The sequence below is a fragment of the Agelaius phoeniceus genome, chromosome 4, assembly GCF_051311805.1.
Source record: "Agelaius phoeniceus isolate bAgePho1 chromosome 4, bAgePho1.hap1, whole genome shotgun sequence".
NCBI classification, from domain to species: domain Eukaryota; kingdom Metazoa; phylum Chordata; class Aves; order Passeriformes; family Icteridae; genus Agelaius; species Agelaius phoeniceus.
The window spans coordinates 35,082,500-35,097,474 of NC_135268.1; the positions used below are offsets into that span (position 1 = coordinate 35,082,500).

General features: G+C 36.5%; 1 protein-coding gene across 7 annotated transcripts in view; it reads right to left on the reverse strand.

Moving 5' to 3' along the window:
* Positions 1-14,975, reverse strand: part of MARCHF1 (membrane associated ring-CH-type finger 1) — a 224,355-nt gene that overhangs the window by 18,616 nt on the left and 190,764 nt on the right. For all 7 annotated transcript variants that reach the window (XM_054633556.2, XM_077177271.1, XM_077177276.1 and 4 more), the window contains one exon: positions 4,007-4,187. In XM_054633556.2, coding sequence (XP_054489531.2) covers positions 4,007-4,187 — 181 coding nt within the window. The remainder of the gene's footprint in view (positions 1-4,006; positions 4,188-14,975) is intronic.

Here is a 14,975-nt window from a genome sequence, read left to right on the forward strand (position 1 = left end):
CAATAACCTGTTGAGATGATGCATCAAATAAGACATCTCATCAGATACTAGACATCTTAAATAGATAGCAAAATTTAAATATGAAAAGTATTTTGAAGTATAGCAAGGCACTGTTGAGAATCTCCATTTAAAGACATTTTTGTGTTTAAAGCTCCTTTTAATTTGACCCTTTAATCCATTTCATTCTCACTGTATTTTCATTCAATTCCTGTTTCTACTAGTCTTCAAACACCAAATTCAAGAGATATGAAATGCAGGTGTTAGTATCTAGGATTGCATCTTTTTTAAAGAAGAAGTGTTTTTCTCAGGTTTAACCTATTACCTGATAGAGCTCAATAAGGAACTCATGCAAGCTTCTTACCACTCCCTAATTTCCTCTGTGATAAAGTCACCTTTTAAATTCTGCATCATGGATTGCAGATGCTGAGAGGCATCTACAAATGTAACTGTATTATTTATAATGACAGACAGAGGTAACAGAGACCATGAGAAATAAACCAGAAACACTAAGCAATGCTTAATATTTAATCTCTGTATTTATCTTGAGCTGAAGTAATTAGACCTGTCCAAATATATGGAACACTTGCAATGTCTGTTGATCAATGCTTAAAAGGATTACCTCAATGCAAAGACTCACTAAAATGATTAAACTGAGTTTTATTTGATGTCTGATGCTTTCAGGGATTCTCTAATTAAATAACTGTCACACATTGGCATAAACTTATTGATTTAATACTGACTATCTTAATTTATGTTAACTTTGTATATTCTACATTGTCACTAATGGGTGCTAACAGATATGGCATGATATTCCAAAATGATTGTGCTATAAAACCTTAGACTTTGACAAAAAAATCTGTTATGAAACATTGAAGGTGCATGAAGGGCTGAGGTATAAATAAAGATGGTAATTAATTTTTGAATTAAATAGTTTGTTTTATATTTAAATCATGCTTTTGTGATTCTGCAAAATGCAAAACTATAGATTGCTGTAATTAAGTTTGATAGTCTGTAATTTTTTTTCCCTTCAGGAGGCCAGCAGTAGGAATTTTACAAAGACATTATGACAAAATTCATCATAATGAAACAATGCACAGACAGGAACCTAATTTTAAAATGTTGTATAATAAGTGATGAGAGAGATTAAAAAACAAAAAGTCAGAACTGGTAAGAAGATGTGACCCTTCCACTTGTAGAATGTCACTTCAAATCCAGGTTTAATGGCCATGGAAATTGCATCATCTGAAGCTGGACAGAAACTCACTTTAGGAAAAATAATTTCCTTTGTTTTTTTTAAGAAATTAGTCTCTTACGGAATTAAATAGGCACTCCTTTCTTGAAACCAAATATATGCTCTTCTGTTTAGGAAGCATGGAAAAGTAATCTGTTTTCAGAATTCCTCAAAGCTTATTAGCAAAATTAATAACTTTTTGAGGGTGAATTTTGCTGTTCCAGTCAGCATCCAACAAAGTTGACAAGAATTGTGTTGTTTTCAGATACATAACGTCCCTATCATCATGCCAAGAGGATTCCAGAAATTCAGAAATTTTGATTCACTGCTGACAGGCCAGACTTAGGGGACTGAAGGTTCTTGAGGTCTAGTACAGAGCCAAGCTTTAGCAAAACCCAAAGCTTTCAAGGTCTGGAAATCCCAGAGCCAGTAGTGTTTTTCAGATCCTGCATCAAGGAGACAGGATTGTGCCGAGCTTTAGTGTTAGGAGCTGCCTGTCCCACAGTACTTTGGTCACCACTCTCTGTGCCAGTCTTTTGAAAACATGGGCTCCCCAAGGAACGCCCCAAAACTGAGATTCTGGGCTTCATAAAAGCTGCCAAGAAATTTGACAGTGTTTAATTGGGACTTTCCACTTCTGCAAAATATATAAGTTCTGACAAAAAAAAACCTAAACAAAACAGTTTCAGTGATTTTTATAAAGGACATTTGGGTGGAAATTTGCAAGTCAGCTCTACTCATATGGCAGGTCTCATGATCACTTTTTCCTCCCTTACCTTGGCTTTGCTACAGCTGTTAAAATACTTGGTTTCCAAAACAGGTTCTCATAAACTGTTAAGTGTTTCATAAATTTGTGAACAATGGTGATAGTGCTCACACTTAGTAAGGATCACATGTTTAATTAAATGTAACACATGAAGGGTGTCACAGTTGAATGCTATAAACGCCAAAGGACAACTAATTTTAACTTTGAAATCTTTGGGAGCTTTGGTTTCTGAAATGGGCGTGACTTACAAGAAAGGATTAATAGTTAGAAGCTGGGTCCATTCTACACAAACAAATATTTGTTAGCATTGCATTTGAAGGGAGGAACGTTGCCAGCACAGACTGCCAGGCAGATAAACTACTTCTGAGTAGTGCTTTGAGCAGAAACAAAAATATCCTGCCTGAAAGAAGAGGTGAATCTTTTCTATGCAGAAATCTAAACCATACCTGAGAACCAATGATAAGCTGAATAAGGTGACAATCATTCAATTAAGAAATTGCAGACTTGTAGAAATTACATTACCACTCTAAAAGGGGGAGGAGATGTGGCACTGACCACACAGAGTTAAAAGTGCCTACATCTGATATCAAGTTATGCACATTTTTCACTCCTTTTCTCCTTGGTTGCTACAAATTTTATTTCCCTTTTATAAAAGATGCTGCATTATCTAACAAAACCAGGAAAATACTTTTGTTAAAAATACCAATATCTGTATATTCTCTCGAGAAAAGTAACTGTTGTGAGAGTACTTGTTAGATATTAAAACAATTTGGTTTGAAAATAGAAACATATAAACTGAAAAAAACCACAAAGATATGCAACAGGCAGGGGGTTTATACACAATTATCTCATCCTGTCACATTAGTTAAAATCTATTTGCAATTACTAAAACTGGAGTCAATATAATTGAGTTTTTAGCCATCTTTTTTTTTGTTTCAATTTCTAGTGTACATGGCCAGATCTACTTGGCATTTGAGAACTGTCTTTCCCTATTACAAGCTTTGCTTTCCAAATTACCCCGAATTCTCTCTTCAGAAGTGGTTTATCACCAGGGACTTAATAGAAAATTCCTCTGAATGGGAAGTGTGAAGAAATTCCATTGATTCTCCTTTCTCTGAACTACTGCTACCTGTGTAAGGCCAACAAAAACAAAATGTCGTTTGCCTTTAGAACACTGCTATATAGGCATATGCTACTCCAAAGCAATAGTTGGTACATGTTTTTCATGTAGAAATTTATTTTAAATCAAAACTTGCCCAGCTCCAGATTGACTCAAACTTCAAAGATTCAACAAGACTCCAGAAGGATAAGAACATTTAAAATACAAATTCAAAGAGAAACTATCCACTCCAAAGAAAACAGAACCCACATATGTTTAATAAATTCTTCACCTTCCCTATACTGACAATCTGTGTAGCATTTTATTGATTTATCTTAGAAAACAGATGAGTGCAGATAACACACATTTGACATTCAGGATGCAAAGTCACCCTGTCTTTTCAATTCCATTAACTAATTTTAAAGCAGAAGTGATTAATTTGCCCATGAGTGTCACAGCTACAACAGATGCAGCTAAATTGACTGTGTTACTTCATAACTGCTGTCTCCACATGGGTATAAGCATCATTCTCAACCAGAAGTTATGGGCTTCATGTAAAAATTGCTGGGTGAACTGGACTGTGTTAATCAGGAGCAAAATATGAAAATATTTCTTTCTGGCTTAAAAATACACAGATGAATTCATAACAAAAAGCTGATGATAGAAAATCTAAACCAAAAGACTATTATTTGTGCATTTATATGTATGTGTGAAGAAAGCAAGTCTTTAGTCAAATTCCCTGCTGCTGAAAATTAACCAGCTTATATGTAAGAATAAAATCACCGTGACTGATTACCAGCAGCAAATACAACGCCATTCTGGACAGATGTTTCTTTAACTGTGCTGGCAATTTGCACAGCCATCCTGGAGCTCTGAGCCCTGAGCACAATCAAACTCCAGAGCAGCCTACCTTGCGCAGGGGCTTGAGCTTGGTCTCCATGATGAAGTCGTACTTGCAGAGCTCGCAGCAGCGCGTGTCCGAGCTCTTGATCCACTGGTGCAGGCAGGCCTGGTGAACAAAGCGCAGGGTGCCCGTGCAGCGGCACGGCGTGATGAGGGGGCTTTCATCATCTCCCTCACAGTGACAGATCCTGACAGGAAGGACAGCAAGAGAGAGTCAGCCAGCCTGCCAACCAGCAGTGCAAAGGCACTGGCTTATTTACACTGCTTTCTCATCTTCAGGCTTGACATTCAAAAGGTGCCAGGTATATGACCTTTCAGATGAAGGCCTAGGAACATACTCCTTGTTTCTTTCTGCCATTTAGCAGCTTCTCGTCACTTAGTTATTATTTCTCTTTGAATTTGCTATGTGGTCTGAGGGTGAATCAATAGAAATAACAGCTTTTCCCTTTTATGCATGGCAAAACCTTTAAGACAAATAGAGCAGAATAGTTCTCGGTCTGTAAGCAATGCCAATAAATCCCTCAAAGGTAGAGAAATCTAACCCAAGCTGAAAATATCCAGCATGTGAAGTACAAAAAGTTTATAGGATATTTCTCTGGAGTTACACAGTTAAAGAATCAGAGAACTGTTTTGAGTACTCTGGAGTCATACATATGGCACAGCGTGTACACACACGCACACTTCATAGGAGACAGGTTTGAAAAGTCATGGTAATATTTTTATTCCTCACGGTCTCTTTTAGGCAGACAGCTGCATTATCTGAGAAAACAAAAACTACTCTGTAAGCAGACCCTAAGATAGAGGTTGGCCCAGAACTGTTTTACCTTATGATGGGATACAGAGCTTTTCATGTTGTGGTTTTGCATCAAGTGATCAGTGTTCTAACATCATCATCTAAAGGGCTTCTTCTGTGACACATGTCCAGATGTCCTGCTGATTTTCCCCTCTTCTAAACAATCTCATGATCACATCAGGAAAATATTCACCCATCAAAAACAATGTCAGACTTGTTGGCAAGCATCTCTTTGAAGGCAGAGAAAGCTTTACAAAGAGCAGAAGGCTTAACCAAACACCTGAAGTTAAGGAGGTTCACCTCAATGAAGAGTAATTCCCTCCCATCCCCCAGCCTAGAAAAACACAACAAAGCACCCAAGGTCTAATGAGTGCATTTAATGTCAAGCTGTCATGCAAGTGAAAAAGAAAAAAAAAAGAAAAAAAAAAGTTAAAAATAAAAATCTGAAGCCTGAGAAATACTATTTCAAAATAAAGAAGTAGCAGTAGCAGCACAGATCCTGTTGTCACACAAATAAAACTTATTACTTCGGAACAGCACCCTCAGATGGTGCAGATGCAGAAGTGTCTGAACACATCTGAGGAATAACTCACCCTTTTACAGAGAAATCTGTGACTGCACAACACCTCTGGGGTAGGAGAGCTTCAGGATAAGGTTGTCTTCCTACTGGGAAGAGCAGGAGTTGCTGAGGTATGTCAGGAGGCAACCTGACAAAGATATCCCAGGAAAGACTGGCTACTGCACAGCTCTGAGGCTACCAAGACTATAAGGAGGGGAGCAGGGAATTCCAATGTCTCTACATGAAAGATCTACAGATCAAATCTGACAGCTCCACTATTCTTCTACAGTGCAGCCCAGAGCCATGAGAAAAACCTATCTATGATAATGGGAAATCTGAACAAAGTGGCTTTGCTGGACATACAGAAATAAAGAGACCAAAAAATTCCAACAGATAAATGAAGCTCCGAATACCTGGTCCACAAAAGCCACGTTTCAGTTTCTGCAGTGGTGCTTGCACAGGATTGCATACCCCACAGCAGTGGAGAACAAATTACCCACAACTTCCTTCTTGCACATGTTCATTTTTTGAGGCACATTTTACAGGAACTCAATTTACAGTCTTGTCTTTACTAATCCAGCTGAGTTAGGTGCATCAGTATCTTAGTTCTTAGATGGGAATTGCCTATATGGTGAGCCTCTTAGCTTAAACAGAACTATATTTTCAAAACACTGAATAGTTATTTTTCTAACAAATGCATTCCCAACTGAGAGTTACATAAAAAAACATAATTCTCTTTTTAAATTAAAACTATTCCCAAAAGGAAGACCAACATTCTTTGTTCATTTAAATTCCAGCCATACATAATTTATTTTACGGCCTTAGCATTTAAACTATTTAGAAATTAGACAACTAAGCTATGGACCCAATAGCTTTTTTTCTACTACTGCCAAGATTGTTTAAAATTATTTTCAGAGGCTAAAATACAAACCTAAAATTCCACTGGGATCTTCAAATAAAGTGACACTGCAAATTTGAAATGAATACAAATAATCCTTAGTAGAAATACTTCTATAGAAAAACTCGATATGCGTTATACATTCTATTTGGGCTTTCCTTGTACATAAATCACAAGCCAATTGTATAAACAACAGGGTGACACTAAGAACTCACAGTAGGAATAAGCTCACACTAAATATTCTAATGGCCTCTTCTAGCTTTATAACCATGAAATACGTAATGAGAATTAAAACAAACTTCACTAGGAATTAAAGTCCAGAGAAAATTACCAAAGGCATGCCTTTCATTAGCTTGAATGCTCTTTGGTCTCTTTGATGCTATTTAACTTTTTGTTATTTGTTTACCCAGAAGAAATTAGCTTAAAAGATGACTGTGTACCTAAACTCATAGTGACAGTCTAAAGATTTTTGGTGCCCAACACCTGTGGTAGCAGACTGTTGGCTAAATGCTAAAACATCTTTTAAAGACTTGGAGCAGGTAACTTGCTCTGTCTTCCTCAGCCATTAGAGTTAAACCACAATTTTGTGCCTCTTTTCTCTTTGATGTGTTCATCTCTAATGTACATCATAATTATCACAAAACAGAGAAAGTTAACTGCTAATGATGGCTTTGAGAAGTTTGTTGTGCAAACAGAATGGAAGTAGGGATACAAAGCACAGACATATCTGAACCATGTCTGAACCAAGCTGGAGGTGGAGAACTTTCATTCTAGTTTCCTGTCGTCAATGATCACAACTGTTTGAAACATTCATGCATCAAATTGATTATTTAGCTCACTGAACTTTTCTGAGAATAAAATTTGTTCGCATACTTTAGAAATTAACTGAATGGAAAAAAACCCAAAACTACTCTCTAGGATAAAGATAAATATATATAATTTGCTAAATCTATACTGATTTATTTACATTTTGTAGCACAGCACTGATCATTGTTAATAGCTTCAGTTTTAGCTGCTCAGACACACCTACAGAATTTACATACTCTTCTCAAATTTTGAGTCCTTTAGTAGATAAATCGCCTTTATTATAGAGAAATACCTTTGACTATTTTTTTTTCTGACAGCTTAATGCTTTAAGTATTCTTGTCTATGAACAGGACTTTTTTTTTCCAGGGAAAAAATGAGCACAAGAGTCCAGAGGAGCTTTTGTTCTATGAATCATGTGTATACTAGAGATACCTAAGCCTTTAGATGATCTTCTGATTGTGATACACAAAATTTTGTGTGTGTATTTGTATGTACCCACAAACATATCTCTACACACTGAGATCACAGAATATCTATATTTCTTTCAATAAAACTCACTGTGAATCCTTATGAAACAATACTCTGACAGTGCTGTCATCCTTATGCATAAGTTTTTGGTTTATGTTATTTTAATTACCCAGCATATATTTTTCTAGCACAAAATTTTTTCTATAACCTTCAGCAAACAGATGTACCACACACAGAAATTAATGCTAACACTGTGCATACATGAGAGGAAAAACGAAAAGCAAAAAAATTCTTTGAAGGATGTCTTTAAACAGCAGGTTCATGTATATAATGCAACAAATTAAGGAAAGTATGTTTCAGAAAAAAAGAATAATGTTAAAATTGAAAAAAAAATCAATATTTGTGAAAGATTTTTCATAATTCATATAAAAACTGTTGCAGAGCTCTTGTATGTTCCTTACAAAACATATTGCCACCACGTATATATATAAACAAAAGGAATTTCTTATTGGATCAAAATGATGAGATGCAGCTAAAGAAAGCACTCAGAAGTGAGGCATCCTCAGAATTTAGTGTCATCATATTGTCTTAAATTCCATGACTATTAATTGCTTTCCCATGTTTTCCATGATCCTATTCATTGCAAAAGATAAAATGCAGAAAGGGAAGTATGAAACCAGTCTACAACTTGCAGGCATTCCTAAGGTCATTGGATTTTGGCTGATTTTCAGAAAATCAGATAGAGTTATCTTGGATGCCTGACCATCATTTGTCATCAAATTAAGACTTGTTGTCTTCCATATAGACAAACATAATCTCAGTTTAAAGGGTCTCAAATCAGTACAGAACAAGGAAATGACCCGGAAAGCTTTCAGGTTTTCCCAACAGTTATTTATTCTGGCAAAATGATAGCAATTGAAATTGCAATCTAGATGGTTAGCATCTAAGCTGCTTATTGCAGGATATACAGGCAGATTCCAATAGATTTGTAGCTTTTTCTTCATGTGCAGTTAACAGTTTTACTCTCATGAAAGAGAATAGCTGCTAATCTCCATCCTCACTGGAAACCCATCAGTTTCCCTAACCTGTCATCCATTAATCCACCTGACTCTTTGGAAATTAAGCAAATAGGCTGATCCTGTTTCTTTGTAGTGAAGTGGAAAACACACTTATTCTGCAGGAGTCCTGTGGGATTTAGTGCTCCACTCCTACCCTGCCAGCAAGTGCTCCTCTGGGACAGCATCTACCCAGTTGATTCCCATGGATGACTACTGCCAAAGGAAAGTGATGAAGAATAAGAATCATTCAGCAAGTCCCTGCTTCTGCTGCAAGCCACATTGAGAACCTTGTCACCAGGAGCAGTGCTGGAGGGAAAGTGTTTACAGTGATTCTGCATCACCAGAACTCTCTGTGGATCCCGTATTTGCAATTGCCCTCCCTACCTCAGTACCTGGTAAAACTGTTAACGTTGTTTTTGGCCATTGAACATAGACCAAGGGTTTAGCTACAGAAGCTTTTACAGACTTCCTTGAAAATACACAAGGTCAAATTTTACCCTCATTAACAAATGTAAAATGTAGGGGAATGCCTCTGAGCTTTAAAAAATAGAAATGTATATGGGGGCATGGGCATATTGATAATGATGCGCAATAATGTTTAAGGGCTATAAATTATGTAATTATGTAAAACTTGTATTGTTCCATGATTTTCTGGGAGCTGTACAGCTATGTCCAGCTAGCATTACAGTGAAATTGTAACAAATCTCTTCTAAAAAAGTAGCTAGTGCTAAAACCTGGGGTATCTACACCTGACTCATCCTGGTGGTGTTCCTTTCATTTGAAACTGATTTTAGACTGGACCGGGAATACACTCTGAGACAAATTCTCAGTGTGGTCTAAGCCATGGCAAAAGTAAGGTTGATCAGGTGTGCCTCAAAAGCAGGCTCCTTATCTGAACTAATGGAGGCCCCTTCACTCACCAAATTAGGAGGAGCTACAGCCTGGTGACTGTGGCATGTTTACAGCAGCTGTGATGCAATTTATAGGCAAAGTGAACTAAATTAACACAAGATGCCTAATAACCACACTGTCATTTTTTTTGAAGATGGAAGAACACCGGTACAAGAGAAATACTTTGGAACTTTTAACACATTTCCTTAATAAAAGAGAGAAATATTTTCTCCATATAAATATGCTCAAGAAAGATAATACTATTCCAGAAATATTTTTTTGGTGAGATATTATTGAAAATCTTGCCCTTCACTGGAAAGCACATATGAACTCATAATGGTTAGGCAAAGAAAAATTTTTACTCTGTTTGATGGGTACATCTCATCACTGTATCTCACTGTTGCTAAAGAGAGCTTAGTCAGGAAGAAACAGCAAAGCTGAAAAATGTTGGAGCAAGTGAATCCCTGGATTTGATTTTTGGCTGTGGGGATTATTAGCTGCCAGCATGAAATGCCATGAGCTCCTAGGTTATCTTAATTGGACCAAAAGGATCCAATTTCCAAGAATTGCAAAAGGATGCACAAAATTGCTGTCGCTACTGTTTGATTTTTTCTTAGGAAAACTATTCTGTCCAAAAAAGGTAATTTTCTCTTTTACCAATTTATAAATTCCTTACAGTACTTTTAGACAGTTAGAATCTAAAATAAAACAGCTTTATGAAGAACTCACAGCAAGTAATTTTCATTCATAAAAAAATCCACAAAAATATGGAACTCTGCTTATGCATGGTTCATCACTTGGGAAAAAAAAAAGGTTAAATTCACAGAATATGTTCACCTTGCAATAAGCTATAGAGTGCCATGTTTCTCTTGCTTTCATTTTACAGGCTTTTCTTTTTTTAAATCTCATTTCCATTCTTTCCACCTTTAAATCACAAAGTAATCTAAATGACAAATTGGTCTTCCTCTCTATTTAAACATGGTGCGAATGAGGCACATTAATTCTCCACACCAAATGTAATCCATTTGTAGGTCTCCTCCCTGTCACTCCTGCCCTTCCATTATGCTATACAGTCAGCTGTCTTTACCTGACTAGAGGAAAAACCATTTTTAAAATGTTGCACCACACTAGTGGAATTTCTTAAGGGCCTAGCTCATAAAGCTTTCTTTTCCTTTCTGCAAAAGTGATGAGAATTTGTAAGAGCCCCAGGAGCAAACAACATTAGTGAAAGCACATAAATATTTTATTTTGTGGACATTTCTTGTCTTTCTATTAATCTTTCTTTATAGGTGATTAATAGGATATCTAAAGAGTTACAAGTAATTGCTGCCTCAGATGCATGGTTAGTGCAAGATACATGTCTGACAAGATTTACTGCACTGAACAAGTTCAAAGAACTAGGGACTGCATCTCAAAACAGGATATAGATTTCCTCCCACCCACCTAGTGAAAATCAAGGCTTTAAGGAACTGAACTCCATACAAAAAATATGCAAGCTTTAAGTATTTAATAATGGGACCTTTAAAACCAAGGGTAACTTTCTAACAGGAGGCTGTGCCATTTCATTTATTTCCATTAAAAATAATAATAAGTTCTGAAAGAAACAAGCAGAAAGAAGGACTCAGTTCTCCCCCAGACAAATGAGCCTAATCACAACAAAGACATACTTGCCTTACTTTGGCTCTCCTTGCATCCTTGTGAAGCATGGAGAGCTTCCAAAAGAGACTGCAGAACCAGATGGCTGAAGAGGTGACAGATGGGGATTTGAACCATCAGGCAGATAATAGAATTAACCAGAATTTCATATTGCTCCAAAGACTGATGAACCACCAGACCATCAAGCAGAGGAGGAGATTCCTCAAAAAGTAAAAATCCCTATCAAAAAGTCACTTTGCAAAAAATAAAGCTCTGAACAGGAAAGTAAGCAGCAGTCACAGGTTTGTGGGTTTTTTTGAGAAAGGGGCGAGGAATCTACAAGCAGGACAAGATTCAGAGACTTAGCTCCTAACATGCTGAGGCCACAAGGTACACACTAATATCCCAGGGAGAAACAGGTTAAAAACTCTCCAGTCAAACACCACAGTCTGGAAGTAGAGCACCTTCCATTTTATGGTGATTTTAGAAGGCTCTAGATGGTACTTCAAGTCTACATGTTCTGCATTACAGTTTCTTAACTGGATCCAACATCAGGGTTTCAGCATAAGTATTTAGAATGAGTGTTAAAATTCAGTGGTAGAATTAGAACCTATATATCTATCTTCAACTTTCTGTTTTTTCTTGCTCAAGGACTTATTTCCTATCAACCCCCTTTCTGTCTTCTGATCTCATGAGCACTCTTCTACCTGAATATTTCAGAATGTAAGTAATTTCATGAAAAACACATTTTTTTTGCATGTCCTACAAAATAATACTAAGAAAAGAAAAACCCTGCTGAAACACTTGATTTCACAAGAGAAAACTACATAATCATATTGCCTCTTGTCAGGTGCAGTATATACTATTTCTTCCCATCTATAATTGTGCTAACACAGAAAAATGCCCATATTAGTATTTTCCTAAGTTTTTAATGGCCTTTTAATTAACACACCAGATTTTAAAAACTGTTTTTTAAAAATTATGCTTGAAATATACTCTGCAGATCTCATGAGTCAACCTCATAATCTTCTTTACTTCTCCCCTTCCCTACTGTTGTGCCCTACTCCTCAAATGAGAGCCTGCCATTTGAATGACTTTCTGCAGTCAGGTATGAGTTCATTCAACAAAATCAAAATTTGACTTCCAGTAAGCCTCTTTTTTTCAAAGTGAGAAACTCCACTTTATTTAAGTGCATGTGTTTTTGCTGAAATGACTGAATCAGCAGTACAAAAAGATTGTACACCAAAACCCTAACTAGTTAAACAGAAAATATCTTTCAACTATATCATCAATAATAAAAACACCACAAGATATATTCATAATCAATACACAAAGCACTTATGATCCACTGTGGTAAATATCAACTACTCAATTTTCTTTTCTTAGTGATTTCCATGTGAAAATCCATGGGACCAACTTCTCACAATCCATTCACTTTGCCATATCCAATACACAGCTGCTCCCTTTGGGGAGATTATCCACATGCAGACCAAAGAAAGCTATTTCTGAGGCTGTGCCTCAAGCCATGGCAAATTCCTCGATAAGGTATAGATGAAGAAAATCCCAGGAACAGAGCAACTTAGGAAAAGGAGTCTAGCTGTATGATTTAGAAAGCCTAACCTGTCAATCTTTAAAAAAAGAAAAAATTAAATTAGGTGCCAAAACAACGCAGCACAGCCAGAACTTTTGTTGTATCTCAGAAGAAGAAACCTTGCCTCCTAATGGACTTCAGGAGAAAGTAGTTGTCCAGGGAAGAGACTGTAAAGGTCAGGATTGATGCCATGACATTTTTTCAGCAGTTTGGAAAGAATCAGTGACACTAGAAGGGCAAATAATTCCCTGAAATGACCAAGAGGTTCCCCTTAGACTAGCTGAAGAACATATTGCACAATGGTACTGTACTTTATCTAAAATGTGCTTATACTGGAATTGAGTGTGCACTGTCACATTCCAGCTCATGCTGATAAACGCAGAGTGAAGAAATTGTCAGCAATCCATGAGGAAATGAAGGAAAAAAGTTGCCTACCCAGAAACGGAAAGACAAAATAACTGTTGCCAAGAGACGTTTATGATCCCCGTTCCTCTGCTATTTCCACACAACACCATTTAGGTGAGGACCATTCCTCTCAGCCAGTGCTGTCATATCGACTAAAAGATATGAATAGCTAGGATGAAAAGCTTGAAGAAACCCCCCAGGAAAAAAAAAATTTCCACATCACAACCAGTGACTATGCTAACCTAGTCTTGGCATAAACAAAACCGCCCTCTTTTTTCTATATCTCATGCAGAAAAATGGGGAGTATATGTGCACATCTACACTGACACACAATTATTTATTTGGGTTTTGTTTCAGATTGGAGGTTGTGAATTTTAAAAAGAAAACATACCACAGATCACAAATCAATGACGTGCATGGACATGTCCCAAGAAATAGAAACTGCAGAGTGTGCTAAATTGGTAGTAAAAAGATGTCTTCCTTTTTCTTCAGCTGTCTACAAACTGATTAAGTAAGACAACTTATCAGCTATAAAAAATTAACAGGCTTTTGATTTTGCTGCTTTTCCTAGATGGATTACAGTCATTATGATACATCTGATAATGACAACAACAAAAAAATAGTATTATCCCTGACATAGAAAAATGTGTTTCTGACTGGCTTGAGAAATTTTGCAGAACAGGTCTCATCATCAATCATATTAAGTTTAATGCTGGTTGTTCAAAGAACATCTCCACTGATACTGAGCCTAAGGGTGCAACCTATCAAAATTTTTCAACTTTCCTCAACTAAATAAGAGCCTGGCTGAAAAGTCTGCATGCACATCCAAAACGTCCATCCTTGAACCAAGCTCCAAAGCTCTTGCAAAAAGTGCCTGAAAAATTATAATAAAATTCAGTGGTTTGAGAAGACAAATAAAAGACTGGGATTCATCTGAATTTGCTTTTCATCTGAAAGCAAATTCTAAGTTTGGCAACTTGGGCAACAGCTAGGACTAATCTACATAATGCATTTATAGAACGTTATATAGATACATATACATATATATAGAGAGAGAGATATACACACACATATATATATATACATAGACATATCTATATATAGAGAGATACATATATATATATATATATATATATATATATAGTGTGTGTGTGTATATCTATATACTCACACACACCTTTATTTATTTATTTGTGTAATTTTTACTACAGTATGATGAAGTCCATTGTGAAGACCCATGCTGAAGTGGCATTTCTCAGGTTTTGGGTAACTCAAACTCTTAACAATTATCAAATGACCTGTTATGTATGTACTGCGTGTATTACACTGGATCTTCAATAAGGGTAGTTCAGAAATAGAAAACAACACTGAAGCTGTTGTAGTTACCTGTGTGCACCTCTGCATCATGCCCTGTAGATAAATTTCAATAACATGGTTTATCACTGTTGCTGTTTCTTTGCATTTCCATAAGGCAGAGAGAACCCAAGCCTGGTCCTAATACATAAACTCATGCACAAACACAGCTGGACTTTGAAGAACTTTAAATTACTAAGACAGACAGTGGATAGACAGTGGAAAAGTGTGGTTTTGCTTGGTAAGTATAAAAAGGAGTGCATAGCCCTAGCTGTGTTAGTCATGGCTTATATCTTCTGCTGCAAAAAACCCCACAAAATACCTGCATATTACCTTTTTTCTTTTCAGAAATAAGATCTTTGCAATGTTTCACTAAGTTAAAGCATACTGTGAGACTGTATGATGTGGCATCATGAACTTCCTCATCCTCTGTTTACATTTCCACACAAATTCTTCCCAGCAAAGAAAAGTGAGAAGTTTTGGGTTACCATATGAAGAAACTAAGCTTGATTTCCACT